At 43.0% G+C, this 15,193-nt stretch overlaps 1 protein-coding gene across 1 annotated transcript in view; it reads right to left on the minus strand.

Annotated features, from left to right (window-relative positions):
- Window positions 1–693: 693 nt before the first annotated feature.
- The window catches only part of si:dkey-229b18.3 (uncharacterized), a 30,880-nt gene continuing 16,380 nt past the window's right edge, over window positions 694–15,193 (minus strand). Inside the window, exons 5-7 of the mRNA XM_063213961.1 lie at window positions 14,811–15,020; window positions 2,274–2,379; window positions 694–2,087 (exon numbers count right to left, since the gene is read on the minus strand). Coding sequence (XP_063070031.1) covers window positions 2,275–2,379; window positions 14,811–15,020 — 315 coding nt within the window. The 3' untranslated portion in view covers window positions 694–2,087; window position 2,274. The remainder of the gene's footprint in view (window positions 2,088–2,273; window positions 2,380–14,810; window positions 15,021–15,193) is intronic.

Raw genomic sequence — 15,193 nt, forward strand, 5'->3', positions numbered from 1 at the left:
ACTGAGTAGGAGCCCATTCTCACAACACTGTGCAACTGTGCAACTAGCTTCTCACTCATCACAAACATTTGTAAATGTTTTCTTTAGAATTAGTTAACAAACTGTTAATGACGTCTTTAGAGACCGTTTTTCAAAGTGTTACTGTTACCCATTTATCGATCATGAGAGATTATTTCACATTAAGTTTTAGTTTAGTTTTTTAGACTTTTCTGTTAAAGATACAGTGCACACTATTTTAAGAACTTCATTTCAAGAATTCTCAAATGTGACCTTTTTCATGAATACGTACCAACATCAAATTCTAAGTATTCATTATGACTGGGAAAGTTACACTTCATAGGCTACAAGGAAAAGGTGGATCTTCTCCATGAACGCCATTTTTAACTTGCAGTAATAGACATCTTTAGCTGCAAATCTTGCTGTACTTCGGTCATACTAGTAGTAAATATTAGTTTATCACTTAGTAAATATTCATTAGTCAAATATTCATGAAAAGATCACATTTAGCAACAGGCAGCACAGTTTCAATGAGCAACATAGTTGCAATACCCACAATCCTATATGCTGTACTTTTAAATTCAGTGTGTGAGGAAAAATATCATAGACCCAACTAGTTAGGCTTCTCTACATGAAGAATAACAACTCAAGCCATCCCATCAAGAAACAACTTCAGAAAATGAACACGCCAAAGTGTAAAATTCCAAATTTATTCAGTTTCAGTCGTTGCTGTTGTTGAACCCTTAACTGTTAGACAAAAACAACATTCTATACATTTAAAAGGTCTCATCCTATGCTCGTTGAGGCAAAGGCGAAGGGATTCTTTAAATACAAAAAAAGGTGGCAAATAACCTTTTTTTAAGAATTATAAGAACAAACAAGTAGCATATTGTGTCAATTACAGAGTCAAAAAAGTCAACCATTAGCAATATGGCAGTATTCCCTTCTTTTTAAAAGTAGGCAGTAGACACAAGGTTAAACTCTGAACAGCCTGCCATCGGATAATATCTCTGATCAGTTCACCCCAAACACAAGCAGGAAAAACAACCCTCACAAATACACTGGGGACGTTTTAAAAAGAGGACAACTGCACATAAAATTCAGCTTCCATTTCATGTCATGTCATATCATTTGGGGGTTCCATTGGGCTACTACAGTGAAGAATTCTTTCACGGGGGCTCGTCAAAACTTTCAACTATTACAACAACTCCTTAAAACAGTGAGCAAAAAAGCCCACTCGCAATCAGTAGAATATTTTGTCTTTTAAACTCATGGCTTGCTTGCAGTAATCTTTATTAAAAACCTTGAGGACAATCTTCAACCACTCCTGTTTCTTTTACACAACCCCCTTCCGCTTTCTGTGCCTTTTAAAACCTGCCCATCCAGCCAATAACGCCAGCTCTAGCAGTCTTACGAAAAACAACACTGTCCAACCTTTCAAGTATATTCCAGCTCGCTAATCCAACACAGGGGCCCTCTTAGGTTTACAACAAAGCTACCAGTTTTTAAGTGCACTCAATAGAACTATATATACTTTTTTTTCTTCAAAAAAATCAATAATAACATTAATAATAAGAGCAGTACAGCCTAATTACAATAGTAGTAGTAATAATCATTATTTCAATCCTTCTGAACAATTCACAATGTACATAAAGTGTAACCAAGAGGACCAGACTCAAACCCTCACCACAAGCCCTGAGTGCTTCACAACTGGTATCGAGTTACATGCCTATATGCCATAAAAATACAACATCATTTTGGTCATTTTTTAAATAACAGTAATAAGGATGGATGGAACCACAACATTAATATTAATTATAATTACAGCAATAATAAGAGCAATAATTACATCTATCGTTTGGAGCATACGGTACGTGTGACACTTTCTCTTTGTATTTCACAGCCATCGTTTTTAAAGCCAAAAAATAAAAAATAAACAAACAACTTTTTGTGCCTTTCCACCTTCAAAATGCCAAGGCTCCAAACCATCTCGAATCCAAATGTAATTTTAGGAATCCTTCCGTTTGTCCTGCTTTCCTTCAACTTGCTGGATATCTTTATCAGGAAATGTGTAACCGTTGATGCAATTCCTATAAAAAACAAGGTGATGCATACGAATTACAGAGTGATACACATGAATACATTATCATTTTCTTCAATATGCACATGATGAATAACATTTGAATATGTAAACGCATTACAGTACTCAAGGCAGGGTTTTTTAAGCAATGCTTGTACAGTGTGTGTGTGTGTGTGTGTGTGTGTGTGTGTGCTACCTCATGTCGCTTTGGCCATGCACTGGCGACAGCGGTACAGCTTGGGGTCATGGTTGCGGATGTGATTCTTGACGTTCTTCTGCCGGAAGAAGGTCTTGCTGCACAGCTAGACACACAAGGGGAAATGATGAGAAACGGACAGGTAGACCATCAGAATACCCACCACCAGGGCTGTAAATTAACTAGTTTCATCCCTAGCCAATTTGGTTAGTAGCTATGCTAAATGTCACCAGCCAAACATCACTCACTATCCGTCAAAGTGGCTAGTAAGTTCTTTACTACAAGCCAAACCAAATGTTCACCATTATACACCACAGTTGGCTGATGTGAATTTAGAGCCCCGTCCACCACACACTGCTCTTCAGAAAGGACATGAGAACTTGCGTATTTAGCTTGTTACTATCTTGCCCTGATGAAGACTGATTGCAGTTGAAACGCGTAGCCGTTATCCATTAAAATACTAACATAAGTGTGCCTCGGATGATCAAGACTACCACACTTTCAACAAGACAAAGAGCCTACTGTTTGGGCCTTCAGATTTTGGAGATGGTCACAAGATAAATAAATACCATTGTCAACTTGTCTACCAACCCAGACTACAACATGAACCGTGCAGCCTGCCACAGTGCCATTAACAAAGCTGTGGAACCAACGGTTGGCGTTTCAAATTGGCATTAAAATGTGTCTGCACATACAGTATAAGCTTGTGTGCCCGCGGTCTTTGTAACTCGGGGCTCAAATACGCTTGCCTGGGTCTTGCCCGACCTGTAGTTCCGCGCAGCTTTGTGAGCAGTGTTAATTTCGTGACGAAATATTTTCGGCATAATTTTCGTTAACGATTGTTTTTCCCCTGACGACAATAAAACGATGACGAAAAAAACAGCGTGCGTTTGTACGAAAAATGTAACGATATTGATTTATATTTTCGTCAAAAAAATAAAAATGTGACTACAATACAACCGGAGACGAAAACCAATAGGAAGCATTTTTGTTAATAACCTATGTCACTGAAACATTGGAAAAGAATTGCCTGCTATTTCGCAACTGTCGCGACCCTCATCTGCTCCGCGTCTCCTCTCCTCCCCTTCCTCACACACACACAGACACGCAGCAGGCACAGTGACAGGCTGCGTTGGTGCAGCAGTAACAGTAGTAGCCTACTTTTCAGTGCAATCCTGCTGGAAAAAAATATTGTTGCCCATTTATCCATGACGAAGAAGTTTATGCAGTCATGAAATAGTGGTGGTGCTGTCGCACATAGCAAACATCTTTCTCTAACGATGCATTTTTGCGGAACTTCTCCACTCCCTTCATGAACCTGCTACCCGACGGTCGTTGTCTGATCTTTTTTCAATGTTCGCTAATGTTTGTAATTTAAGGGTCTATGGTCTATGCGTAGGCACAAGCCTTCTGATAAGAATCACTTCAGTGCCGATCACAAATGATTCGGAAGTGTGGAGTTTTGCGACTTGTTTCAGTCAAGGTCACTGAAATAGGAAGTGAACCTTCCACGCTTTCATGTGCGTTATTTGGGGACTGTTATATGCAGTTATTGCAATAACGTCCTGCGAATGCATGCAACCATGGACACAACCATGTCAACGAGAGCGCGTGTGCCATCACAACTTTGCATCAAGCAACTAATATGCAACAGCTTGCAATAGCCGAGAGAGAGAGAGAGAGAGGTCTTCCAACAGGTGGTGTCGTGCCTTTGTAACGCTTGCATACAGTAGGCTACTGTACCCCGCGACATTCTTGATTAGGGTCATTTCACGTGAAATCAGACACTTTGGGACCCGACCGACCCGGATTTCGATCATACTTGGTGTGCCTTTTCAGTAGCAAGGTAGCACCCCAGAACTGCATTGGTTTGAATCTGACACTAATATTAAGGGAGAAACAGACTAGGAAAGGTTTACATGTGAGGGTAGGACACTATACATTCAGCCTTGAATATATCAGTCAGTGTTAGTCACAAAAAGATGCCTGTGGTGTTGTTTGAAAGCTCTTTTCTGGCTCTACATATTACACAATCACCTTGGAATAAAACTACTCTCAGAATATGAATTATGATAAATTGAAAAATTAAAAATTGAATATCTAAAAAACTCATATTTTAAAATGGCCAGTTCCTTGTCCAAACGTAGCCGGCAATGTCATGAGCAGCACCTAAAATGCTGGTGTTCGGTTTGTTATTCATTTCAGAGAGAATTTGACTCACAAATATGGCGTCATACAGACCACTTACTAATAATATGGTAATACCATAGTAGCATCACATGACAAAACATAAATAAAACAAAAATGGTCAGTGTCCATGGTCCCAGGTTTCAGAAACTAAGGCAGATGTCCATTTATACACACCAAATGATGATATGTGAATTTTTGAACATTCCTTCTCTGTGTACCTGTGCCATCTTCCCTTTACCGTACTTTAACTTTAAAGAAATAATCGATGGCTACACTCTCATTTTGTACTCTACCAGTGCATTTGAAGCAACAGCTGTGTCTTTTGTAGATAATGTATAAGTACGTCCCTTTGCAGTTACAGGTTCCACTACCAGAAGCACATCCTGATGATCCATGACAAGACTATCTGGTCTGAAGGGAAAAGTGAAGGATGGAGATGGCCCATGAGGATGCAGGAAGTTCAGTTTCACCTCTCCAGTGCTCGGCATACATTCCTCAGCACATGCTAGCCACCAGTTGCCATCATATACAGCTACAACATACCCTTTGATGCTTGAAAATGTAACACATTCCTTTAATGAGCTCACTCTTTCAACTCTGCCTTCTCTGAATGCTGAAAATGGCCTAACTTCCACTGTGTCCATTGACAATGGGCAGAAGCTGTGTAGTTTTTGAGTACCTGGAATAGTTCTTGCAGATTCAAACCTTTTCAACAGGTTCTCAGCTTCATGATGGTACATCTCTGTTGTGGCAAACTGGCAATGGATGTTCTTGACATTATCCTTGACTGACTCCCTTGAACCAGGAACGTTTTTAAAACTATAGTTTTATAATTCAAGATGCTATTCAATCATTTCACTGGAACAACCAGTGCAGGCCACAATCCATCCATTTGTATGCTACTACCAAGATCAGTTGAAACTGGGGGAAAAAAATCTGTTTTGTTGTTAGATTTTTTTCCCCCAGTTTCAACTGATCTTGGTAGTAGCATACAAATGGATGGATTGTGGCCTGCACTGGTTGTTCCAGTGAAATGATTGAATAGCATCTTGAATTATAAAACTATAGTTTTAAAAACGTTCCTGGTTCAAGGGAGTCAGTCAAGGATAATGTCAAGAACATCCATTGCCAGTTTGCCACAACAGAGATGTACCATCATGAAGCTGAGAACCTGTTGAAAAGGTTTGAATCTGCAATAACTATTCCAGGTACTCAAAAACTACACAGCTTCTGCCCATTGTCAATGGACACAGTGGAAGTTAGGCCATTTTCAGCATTCAGAGAAGGCAGAGTTGAAAGAGTGAGCTCAGTAAAGGAATGTGTTACATTTTCAAGCATCAAAGGGTATGTTGTAGCTGTATATGATGGCAACTGGTGGCTAGCATGTGCTGAGGAATGTATGCCGAGCACTGGAGAGGTGAAACTGAACTTCCTGCATCCTCATGGGCCATCTCCATCCTTCACTTTTCCCTTCAGATTAGATAGACTTGTCATGGATCATCAGGATGTGCTTCTGGTAGTGTAACCTGTAACTGCAAAGGGACGTACTTATACATTATCTACAAAAGACACAGCTGCTGCTTCAAATGCTCTGGTAGGCCTAGAGTACAAAATGAGAGTGTAGCCATTGATTATCTCTTTAAAGTACGGTAAAGGGAAGATGGCACAGGTACACAGAGAAGGAATGTTCAAAAATTCACATATCATCATTTGGTATGTATAAATGGACATCTGCCTTAGTTTCTGAAACCTGGGACCATGGACACTGACCATTTTTGTTTTGTTTTTGTTTTGTCATGTGATGCTACTATGGTATTACCATATTATTAGTAAGTGGTCTGTATGACGCCATATTTGTGAGTCAAATTCTCTCTGAAATGAATAACAAACCGAACACCAGCATTTTAGGTGCTGCTCATGACATTGCCGGCTACGTTTGGACAAGGAACTGGCCATTTTAAAATATGAGTTTTTTAGATATTCAATTTTTAATTTTTTAATTTATCATAATTCATATTCTGAGAGTAGTTGTATTCCAAGGCGATTGTGTAATATGTAGAGCCAGAAAAGAGCTTTCAAACAACACCACAGGCATCTTTTTGTGACTAACACTGACTGATATATTCAAGGCTGAATGTATAGTGTCCTACCCTCACATGTGGACCTTTCCTAGTCTGTTTCTCCCTTAATATTAGTGTCAGATTCAAACCAATGCAGTTCTGGGGTGCTACCTTGCTACTGAAAAGGCACACCAAGTATGATTGAAATCCGGGTCGGTCGGGTCCCAAAGTGTCTGATTTCACGTCAAATGACCCATTAGGCCTACTGGTACTGTATAGGCTACCCACAAGTATTTTTTCATAACGTACACAGTCCCGTTTCCCCCCAAAGTCGTACTAAAATATCGACAGAGATTTATGAGTGCTTGCAATTGCGGCCATTATTTTTTTACACATTAGAGGCACTGGCTTATAAGACGCTCTGGCAGTTTTTGACAATATTTTATTATTAGGCTACAATATGTCATTTTAATCATTGATTTCCCCAAATGGTATTTTAGTTTGACAATTTTATAGAGAAGTGTAGACAAGAGGAAATCAATGTAATATTTTAGTTGACTAAAATTATTTTAGATTTCGTCGACTAAAATTGTATGAATTTTAGTCGACTAAAATTAGACTAAAACAAAAATGATTTAGATGACTAAATTGTGACTAAAACTAAAATTAAAATTTCGTCAAGAGACTAAAACTAAAACTAAATTAAAAATTCCTGTCAAAATTAACACTGTTTGTGAGGTCCACTACTAGGTCTGGGAGCAGGTTCTTTTTCGGTCAAATCGTTCGACACAGACTGTGACTCTATGGGTTTAGCTTAGCGCCTTAGCTTAGCTTAGAAGACCTTTCTTGCCATTTAGCGTTGAGGTATTGAGAGGAAAAAGTAAAAGAGGCTCGCCACCTGCCTGCTTCACTTTTCTTCATACCGTTTTTTGTTCGGACAGCTGCACAAGCTTGCTACCCCTGCGATAACGATATTTGGATATATATTTTTATTTTTTGGACGGACTCGCCGTGCATTCCGCATCGCGCCCAAAACTGCGCCCATGCCCGAACGCGTGCGGTCAGTTCATCGACTCCAAGGACCACCACCCGGCCAGTGTTAACTGCCTGGGTCTCCAGCATGCCCGCGAGGCCCTGGAGAATCCACAGGGATGCACGGACTGTTCTCGGTTTTCGCTGAGAACACTACAGCAGAGCTTCGAATGCTACGGGCTACCACTGGAGCCCCAACCACACTCGGACCCCCTACTCTCTACAATGGTAGGCTACGATGGTGTATCTCCGGGAGCGCACCCTCTGGCTAACAGATTTCTGAAGGGCGCTCAACGCCTTCGACCTGCGGTGCGCTCCACCGTTCCCTCTTGGGACCTCTCCTTGGTGCTGAACGCACTCTGCCAAACCCCGTTCGAGCCCCTACAAACTGCAAGCATTGGTCCTCTCGTACAAAACTGCCCTCTTGCTGGCCCTTGTCTCAGCTAAAAGGGTGAGCGAGATCACTGTTCTCTCTATACACCCCTCCTGTATGGAATTCAGTGAGGATAATAATAGGGTCACGCTTCGGCCCAATGTAGCGTTTATTCCTAAAGTGTCCATGTTGTACGGCAGCTGCAATCTACAACTGACATCTTTCGACCCCCCTCCTTTCTCCTCGCAGGAACAGGAGAGGTTATATTCCCTCTGCCCGGTCCGGGCATTACGCTTGTACATGGACAAAACTTCTTCATTCAGGCGTACTGACCAACTATTTGTTTGCTTTGCGACTAATTCTAAGGATTGGATTGTCGATGTTATTGCAATGGCCTATCGGGCCTTGGGGAAGGACCCCCCTGCTCTCAGAGCTCACTCTACTAGAGGAGTCGCCGCATCTTGGGCCGCATTTAGAGGAGTTCCTGTCCAGACTGTCTGCGCTGCTGCGGGTTGGGTTTCACCGCACACCTTTGTAAAACACTTTCGCCTTGATGTTACAGCGTCCATGGTGGCTCACGCTGTCCTTGAGGCGGGGGGGATCAAGACCTGGACTGCTTTGCACTTTCAGCGTGTTTTTTCACTCCCATTATTTTTACTGGTTGGGAATGAGCATTCAGGGGCGTATTTAAAACTTCCATAGAGTCACAGTCTGTGTCGAACGATTCGACCGAAAGAGAACGTATGGGTATTCTATACCCTCGGTTCTCTGAGGGAGATAAGTGAGACACAGGGTGCATCCCAATATGTGACCTTGCCTCCTCCACTTGCCTCCTCCACTCGCTTCTCGTCATAATGACATCACTGACAACAGCATTATATTTCAATATCTTGCAAAAGCTCAATTGTAAAGTCTTTTTCTCATTTGCAATTGGGATGGTGAATGAAAAACAGTCCCTCAAAAGTTGTTGTGGCGAGGCTGACAGCTGGGAAACTTTATCGTTTTCTCCACGGAGGAGGGGCCAGGAGGCGGGACGAGGAGACAAGCACAAGTGGAGGAGGCAAGGACACATATTGGGATGCACCCACAGACTTGTGCTGCCCCTTCCTGCTCGCTTGTCTTGCAGAGCTGGGTAATGTGAATATGAGCGAGCTGTCACGGTTTATATAGGCGGCGGGCGCCTATGAGTGACAGCTCAACTCAGCCAATAGGCGTGTTTAAAAAGGCTTCAAGAGCGGTCGCGGGAGGGCGCTAAACCCCATAGAGTCACAGTCTGTGTCTCACTTATCTCCCTCAGAGAACCGAGGGTATAGAATACCCATACGATTCCATTTCTCTCGTCAAAAAAATAATCAGCGCATTTTTTGCTTCAATATAAAAAAAAATCCTTCAAAAACGTTTTCTGTTGGTCTCAAAAGCGTCAATATAGGCTAGGGATGCAAACGATTAATCGATTAATCGACTTAAATCGATCAATGCGTTAATCGATTAAAAAACATTAATCGCAATTAATCGACAATTCAACTGACAACAGACCCAGGTGAAATGGGTAGGCTATGTGAAGAGTGTGTGTGAGGAGGGGTGTGAATAGTGGGAATATTTAAATCACCTTTGGATTAAAGAATTGAAATAGAACTTAAAAGTGGTATTTTATCTCAATATTTAATCAAAATTTTTAGATTTAGTAGGTTTTTTTAGAGAAACATGGAGGTTTCAGGGGGAAAAATGCCGCTTATCAATTAATCGTAAGTCGATCGATAAGGTTATCAACTAATGATTAATGAATTAATCGATAATTTGCATCCCTAATATAGCCTAATATGTCCTGGGACTCTTCAATGCGAGCTGCCATTGATATTGAAACAATAAATGCTCCGACTTATTTCTTTAGTGGAGAAACGGAATCCTGCTACATGCTCCCAGACACAGAGAGGGTTTATAGAGGAGAGATTAAACGGACAGCTTCTTCCAGGTGGTACTCTCCACGATGCGGCGATGTTCAAGCAGAGGAGAGCAGTCAGAATGAATGGGGTCCTGATGAGCTGATGTGTCGGATATGGAAGGTCACCGGTTTTCATTTCGTTTTTCCTAAAGTGTAAATTACCCTTCCAAATGGCACTTGGTTTGATGTTTTAAACTCACTGCATTTTTTGAAAAACACACATTTTGTGCATGAATAACGTGAAACTCAATTACCCAGAATGCTGCACGTGAGCTCTCTACCCGCGGTGATTCTGGAAAACAATCATGGCGGCGACTCGCTTTACTACCTTAAGATTGTGTTAATCCGACGCTAGATTTCTTAACTGTTGAAAATTGAAGGCAGAAATCAACATTGTAGTGTCTAAATATGAGGTCGATTGGTCTATTTGTGGCGTACATCACGATCGGCAGAGTTTTTGGCCTCACGTTTGTCAGTTAGCCTGTGGCTAGGCTACGTCTCGCCTACGTTAGCATCCGGTTTAGTTCCTCATTCACCAATCGGATTTCGTCATTTCCATAGCTAGTCACAAATGTCAAAGCTGTAAGAAACTAGACGGATATAACTCCCAGGTTGCTGTGTTTTTTTTAAAAATTTACGGTCAGAGACGACTTCTTGTGGGCGATTAGCCCCAGCCCAATAGGGGAACCCCAGTCTCCACTGTCTGAACAGCGCCCCTAATGCAAATCCATTGAACTGCTGCCAAATTTTGTATAATGGGGCGAATAGGATGTGGAGCAGCTACAGGTAGAAGGGCTATGCCAGAGCTCTGTGAGTGATGAGCGCCACTAGGGGGCTCCAGAGCTACACACACACACACACACACACACACACACACACACACACACACACACACACACACACACACACACACACACACACACACACACACACACACACCAGGCTACAAATACGCAACCTTTCAGGCAACGCTTCAGTTTGGCATGGGAGGCACAGTATGATACCACTGAGCCAAAAGTCCTAACTTACAGCTCAGCGATATATATACTGCATGAGGATTCGGGAGGTTACTAAGAGTGCACACTCTGCTAGTTGGCATCAGTTTCACTCACCCCCCTAAATCTCACGACCATCCGGGTCTGACAGCACCACTCTAACCCTGATCATCCTGTGCAGCCTGCCACTCAGCCGAACAACACCACTGAGATAAAGGGCCAGACCGATGTCTCAGCGCTATCGATACTGTATGAGGCTTCAGGAGGGAGGTTTACTAATGGTCTACGATTGAACTCTGCAAGTTGGCATCAGTTACACTAGCACAGCTGTGCTTAAGCCCTCAATACTAACAAGGCCTCGCCATACAGCTTTAAATAGAAACAAGTTTGGTGATGCTATCTTTTACGGTACATTAATTACTGTGTAATTTCTGGGTAACAATAGGGTAACAGAGAGAACTTGCATGGCATCTAACGGGTAAAAGGGAGTAATTACACAGTAAATACCATGTAATTGCCAAGAAAAAGAAATAACTGTGTATTTTCTGGGTAATAGGGTAACAGAGAAAAAAGAAGGTATTGTTACACAGAAAATACACAGTACTTTCATAGTAATTCTTGAGATGTTTGTATGTCTATCACATAGTATTCACTTTGTAATTGCCCCCTTTATAACTGCCCCTCCAGGGCAGTCATGGGTGAGCGGTTAGGGCGTCAGACTTGCATCCCAGAGGTTGCCGGTTCGACTCCCGACCCGCCAGGTTGGTGGAGGGAGTAATCAACCAGTCCCCCATCCTCCTCCATGACTGAGGTACCCTGAGCATGGTACCGTCCCACCGCACTGCTCCCCATGGGACGCCACTGAGGGCTGCCCCCTTGCACGGGTGAGGCATAAATGCAATTTCGTTGTGTGCAGTGTGCAGTGTTCACTTGTGTGCTGTGGAGTGCTGTGTCACAATGACAATGGGAGTTGGAGTTTCCCAATGGGCTTTCTTTCACTTTTCACCCGTTAGATACCATGTAACTTCGCTCTGTTACCCAGAAAGTACATAGAAATTGCTGTACTGTCAGAGAAGGCATTACCAAAAGTTTATAACACAGATTGCGATTGCATTCGTTTTACATAGGATAGCCTCAAGGTTTTTTTTACCTTTATAGACAAGTTCATAGTTTGAATTGCAGGTAGCAGCCAGGCCTGATCAAGACCAAGTACCCCACGAGAAACAAAAAAGGGGGTGCTCTTCTTAGTCTTGGGAAGATTGCCATGTCTCATTTATGCTCACATGTATGGAAATGAACTACCAGCATTACTGGACTTTCACAGGACAAGAGACACAAAACAGAGAAGTGTCAAAGTTGCCATTTAAAACAATACCTCATAGTTTTACTTGAACCCTGCTGTCCTCCATGTTCCTTTATTGCCATAAGCTAGTTAGGAGAGGCAGAGTCCTCCAACCTCTGAAGCGACCAAGAGAAATGCTCCTTGATACCCCTTCAATACCGTGTTCGCCCCAGATGTGGCAATGTAGAGTTTGAAGAAAAGGCACAACTGATTGGGTACAGTGACCGTACCAGGCAGGGTCGCTGTTCATGTGGTAATGTAGTGCCTAAGGCAGGGCTTACACTATGCGACTTCTGCCCCGATTTTGCCCTGATTTGTCACTCGCACGACTTTCTGGGAGTCGGGCCGATTTCTTGCTCAATCGCAGGTCAATGGTGAGTCTCGCATCATAAAGTGTACATGGGGTAACGGCAAGCGATTTCTCCTCATGATCGTGCAATCGCAGGGTCGCAAGAAAATCAGAAATGTTTGAAATCCTGGTCGTGCCTTGTGACTAAATCGCACAGTTAAAGCAGTGCTACGACACGATTTGACACTACACATGCACAAGTTAATAGGGTCGTGCGATTCGCTCTTGACCGCGTCCTCATCTCAACCCCAGGTTGTTCCCTCCTCTGCAGCCCCGGGACACATGTGTCGTGACGCACAGTCGAACCATTCTGCTCGCATCCGACCGTCGGCTCGTATAGTGTGAGGATGTGAGTCGTGAGATTTTTTTCTTTTAAATCGCGAAATTTCCTCGTGCAGTGTGAGCAGGAGCTTAATACCCACAACTGAAAATATCGCACAGTGTATGCCCGGTTTAAATTGTCCTTTAATCAAGGCCATTAGATTAGTTTGGTTGACCTTACCCGGCCGGGCCAGAGTTTGTCCTCGATGTCGCGTATGTACAGTACAGTTAGTAGCATGGTATCAAAGCATGGTATCAATCTTCTATTAGAGTAAAATAATTCAAACTCCACCCACCCAATGCAATGGAGTGTGCTCAAGTTTGGTCTCCTAAGGGGGCTTTGTCACCTCCTTCTTCTTCTCTTTCTGTGGTGTTTGATGGCGGCTTGCACAGGATGTGCACTACTGCCATCTACAGCGCCAAGGGAACTCCATTTATTCTCAACCTGAAGTATCCAAGGGTCACATAACTGAGGGTCTCCTAAAGGGGCGTTCACCTGACGTCACACGTAGGGAATTGATAAGGATTTCACGATTCCGGTTCCCTTATCGATTCTTCGAAACGATTCGATTCCTTATCGATTCTCTTATCCATTCTCATTTGTGAAAATAAAACAAATTATTAACTATCGATATAGACAAGTTTTCATAGATCAATTAAATTTTGCAGTTGCGTTTCACCTGTTGGCAGCGCAAGATGCAGACAAAAAGAAAGCTGCTTGGGGAGTCCCATTTCGTTTAAGAATGCCTTTTGCATTCAGCGATTTTTAGGGATATGCCGTCAGTGATGGGTTATTGCTCATGTTTCCTGACCACGTTTAACTGTAGGCCTAATAGACCCTATACCTGCGTGTATACCTATCGTCTTCCTTTGTTGAGATGTTGAGCTCACGTGTCATTTAAGTCGCGTGCCATAATTAGTCATTTGCAAATCGATCGCAAATGCCGGGGGAAACGCCCGTGGCTCGTCAAAACAGACTATATTAATGCAGGTAACTCAGGAGCCTATAATCTAGACATAGATGATGGATATTTGGAGAATATAGGACCTATGCAAAAGGGAAAGGCAAGTAGCCCAAGGACGGCTTATTCTGCCACTGAGTTCCACTTGTTTGAAGCAGATGACATTCTAACGGTGCGTTGGAGTATTGTATTTAAATGCCTTCTGCATTCTGAAACTTTAGGGAGATGATCCTGACGAGTGTCAATGATAGATTATTACTTAGGTTTCCCTATCACTTTTAATAAAACCTCTATTAGGCTACCCGAAATGCAAACTAGTGTCTTCCTTTGTTCAGTTATGAAGGCAAATCACGAATGCCTCCGCACTGGGAGAATAGGGATGTTACGCTGAACTTTCTTTTTTTTTTAAGATATTTTTATGGGCTTTTTGGGCCTTTATTTCGGATAGGACAGTGAAGGTGCGACAGGAAGTGAGTGTGGAGAGAGATGGGGTAGGGTTGGGAAATGACCCCGTCCGGACTCGTTTCGGGGTCCCCGTGGGCATGCATACCCAAGTGTGGGGGGCTTAGCGCGCTGCGCCACAGCGCCCCCCACACTGAACTTTTTTTGGTACCGTCAAAACTTTTAACGGTTCAAACGAGTGGCTGCTTTGGTTTGCTGTTGGCCTACGTTCATGCTTGGAATCGATAAGAGAACCATTAAGTAAACTGCCAAACGATTCCATGGAATCGAGACGCACGGAACCGGTTTTCGATTCCCATCCCTACACGGATCCAGGAAAAGAACGGGCTTGATGTACAGTATCTTACTTTAATAGAGGATTCTTTAATGGTATAGGAGCAAGGTATACGTCCTAGGGATAACCTTACTGGGCAGGGCCAGAGTTTGCCCTCGATGTGGCACATGTAAAAATACAGTTAGTAGCACGGAATAGTAGCCTGGTTTACAGTATGTTCTATGGATGAACGTACCGGGCAAGGCCAGTGTTTGCCCTCGATGTGGCGTATGCGGTGCATGATGAGGGCGTCGCAGTCGCGGTAGGAGGCGCGGCACTGCTGGCAGGAGTGGGAGCCGCGCGGCGCCTGGGCACTAGGACCCCGCAGCTGCTTCAGTCGCGCCCGCCGGATGGACTCCAGCAGCACAGAGCGCCGGCTCTGCAGAGGCAGCAGCTTGACCAGCTTCTGTGGAGACATAACGTTACACTTAGCTGACGTTACACTACATTACGTGACATTACACTTCATTACAGGGACTGCAGATGGAAATTAGCTATATAGCTAGCACAAGCCATCTTTTTACTTCTGTAATCAATGTGTATTGTGCATGGTCCCTGTTGAACTAAACTAAATTACTG

Source organism: Engraulis encrasicolus, chromosome 13 (assembly GCF_034702125.1).
Source record: "Engraulis encrasicolus isolate BLACKSEA-1 chromosome 13, IST_EnEncr_1.0, whole genome shotgun sequence".
Lineage (NCBI taxonomy): Eukaryota > Metazoa > Chordata > Actinopteri > Clupeiformes > Engraulidae > Engraulis > Engraulis encrasicolus.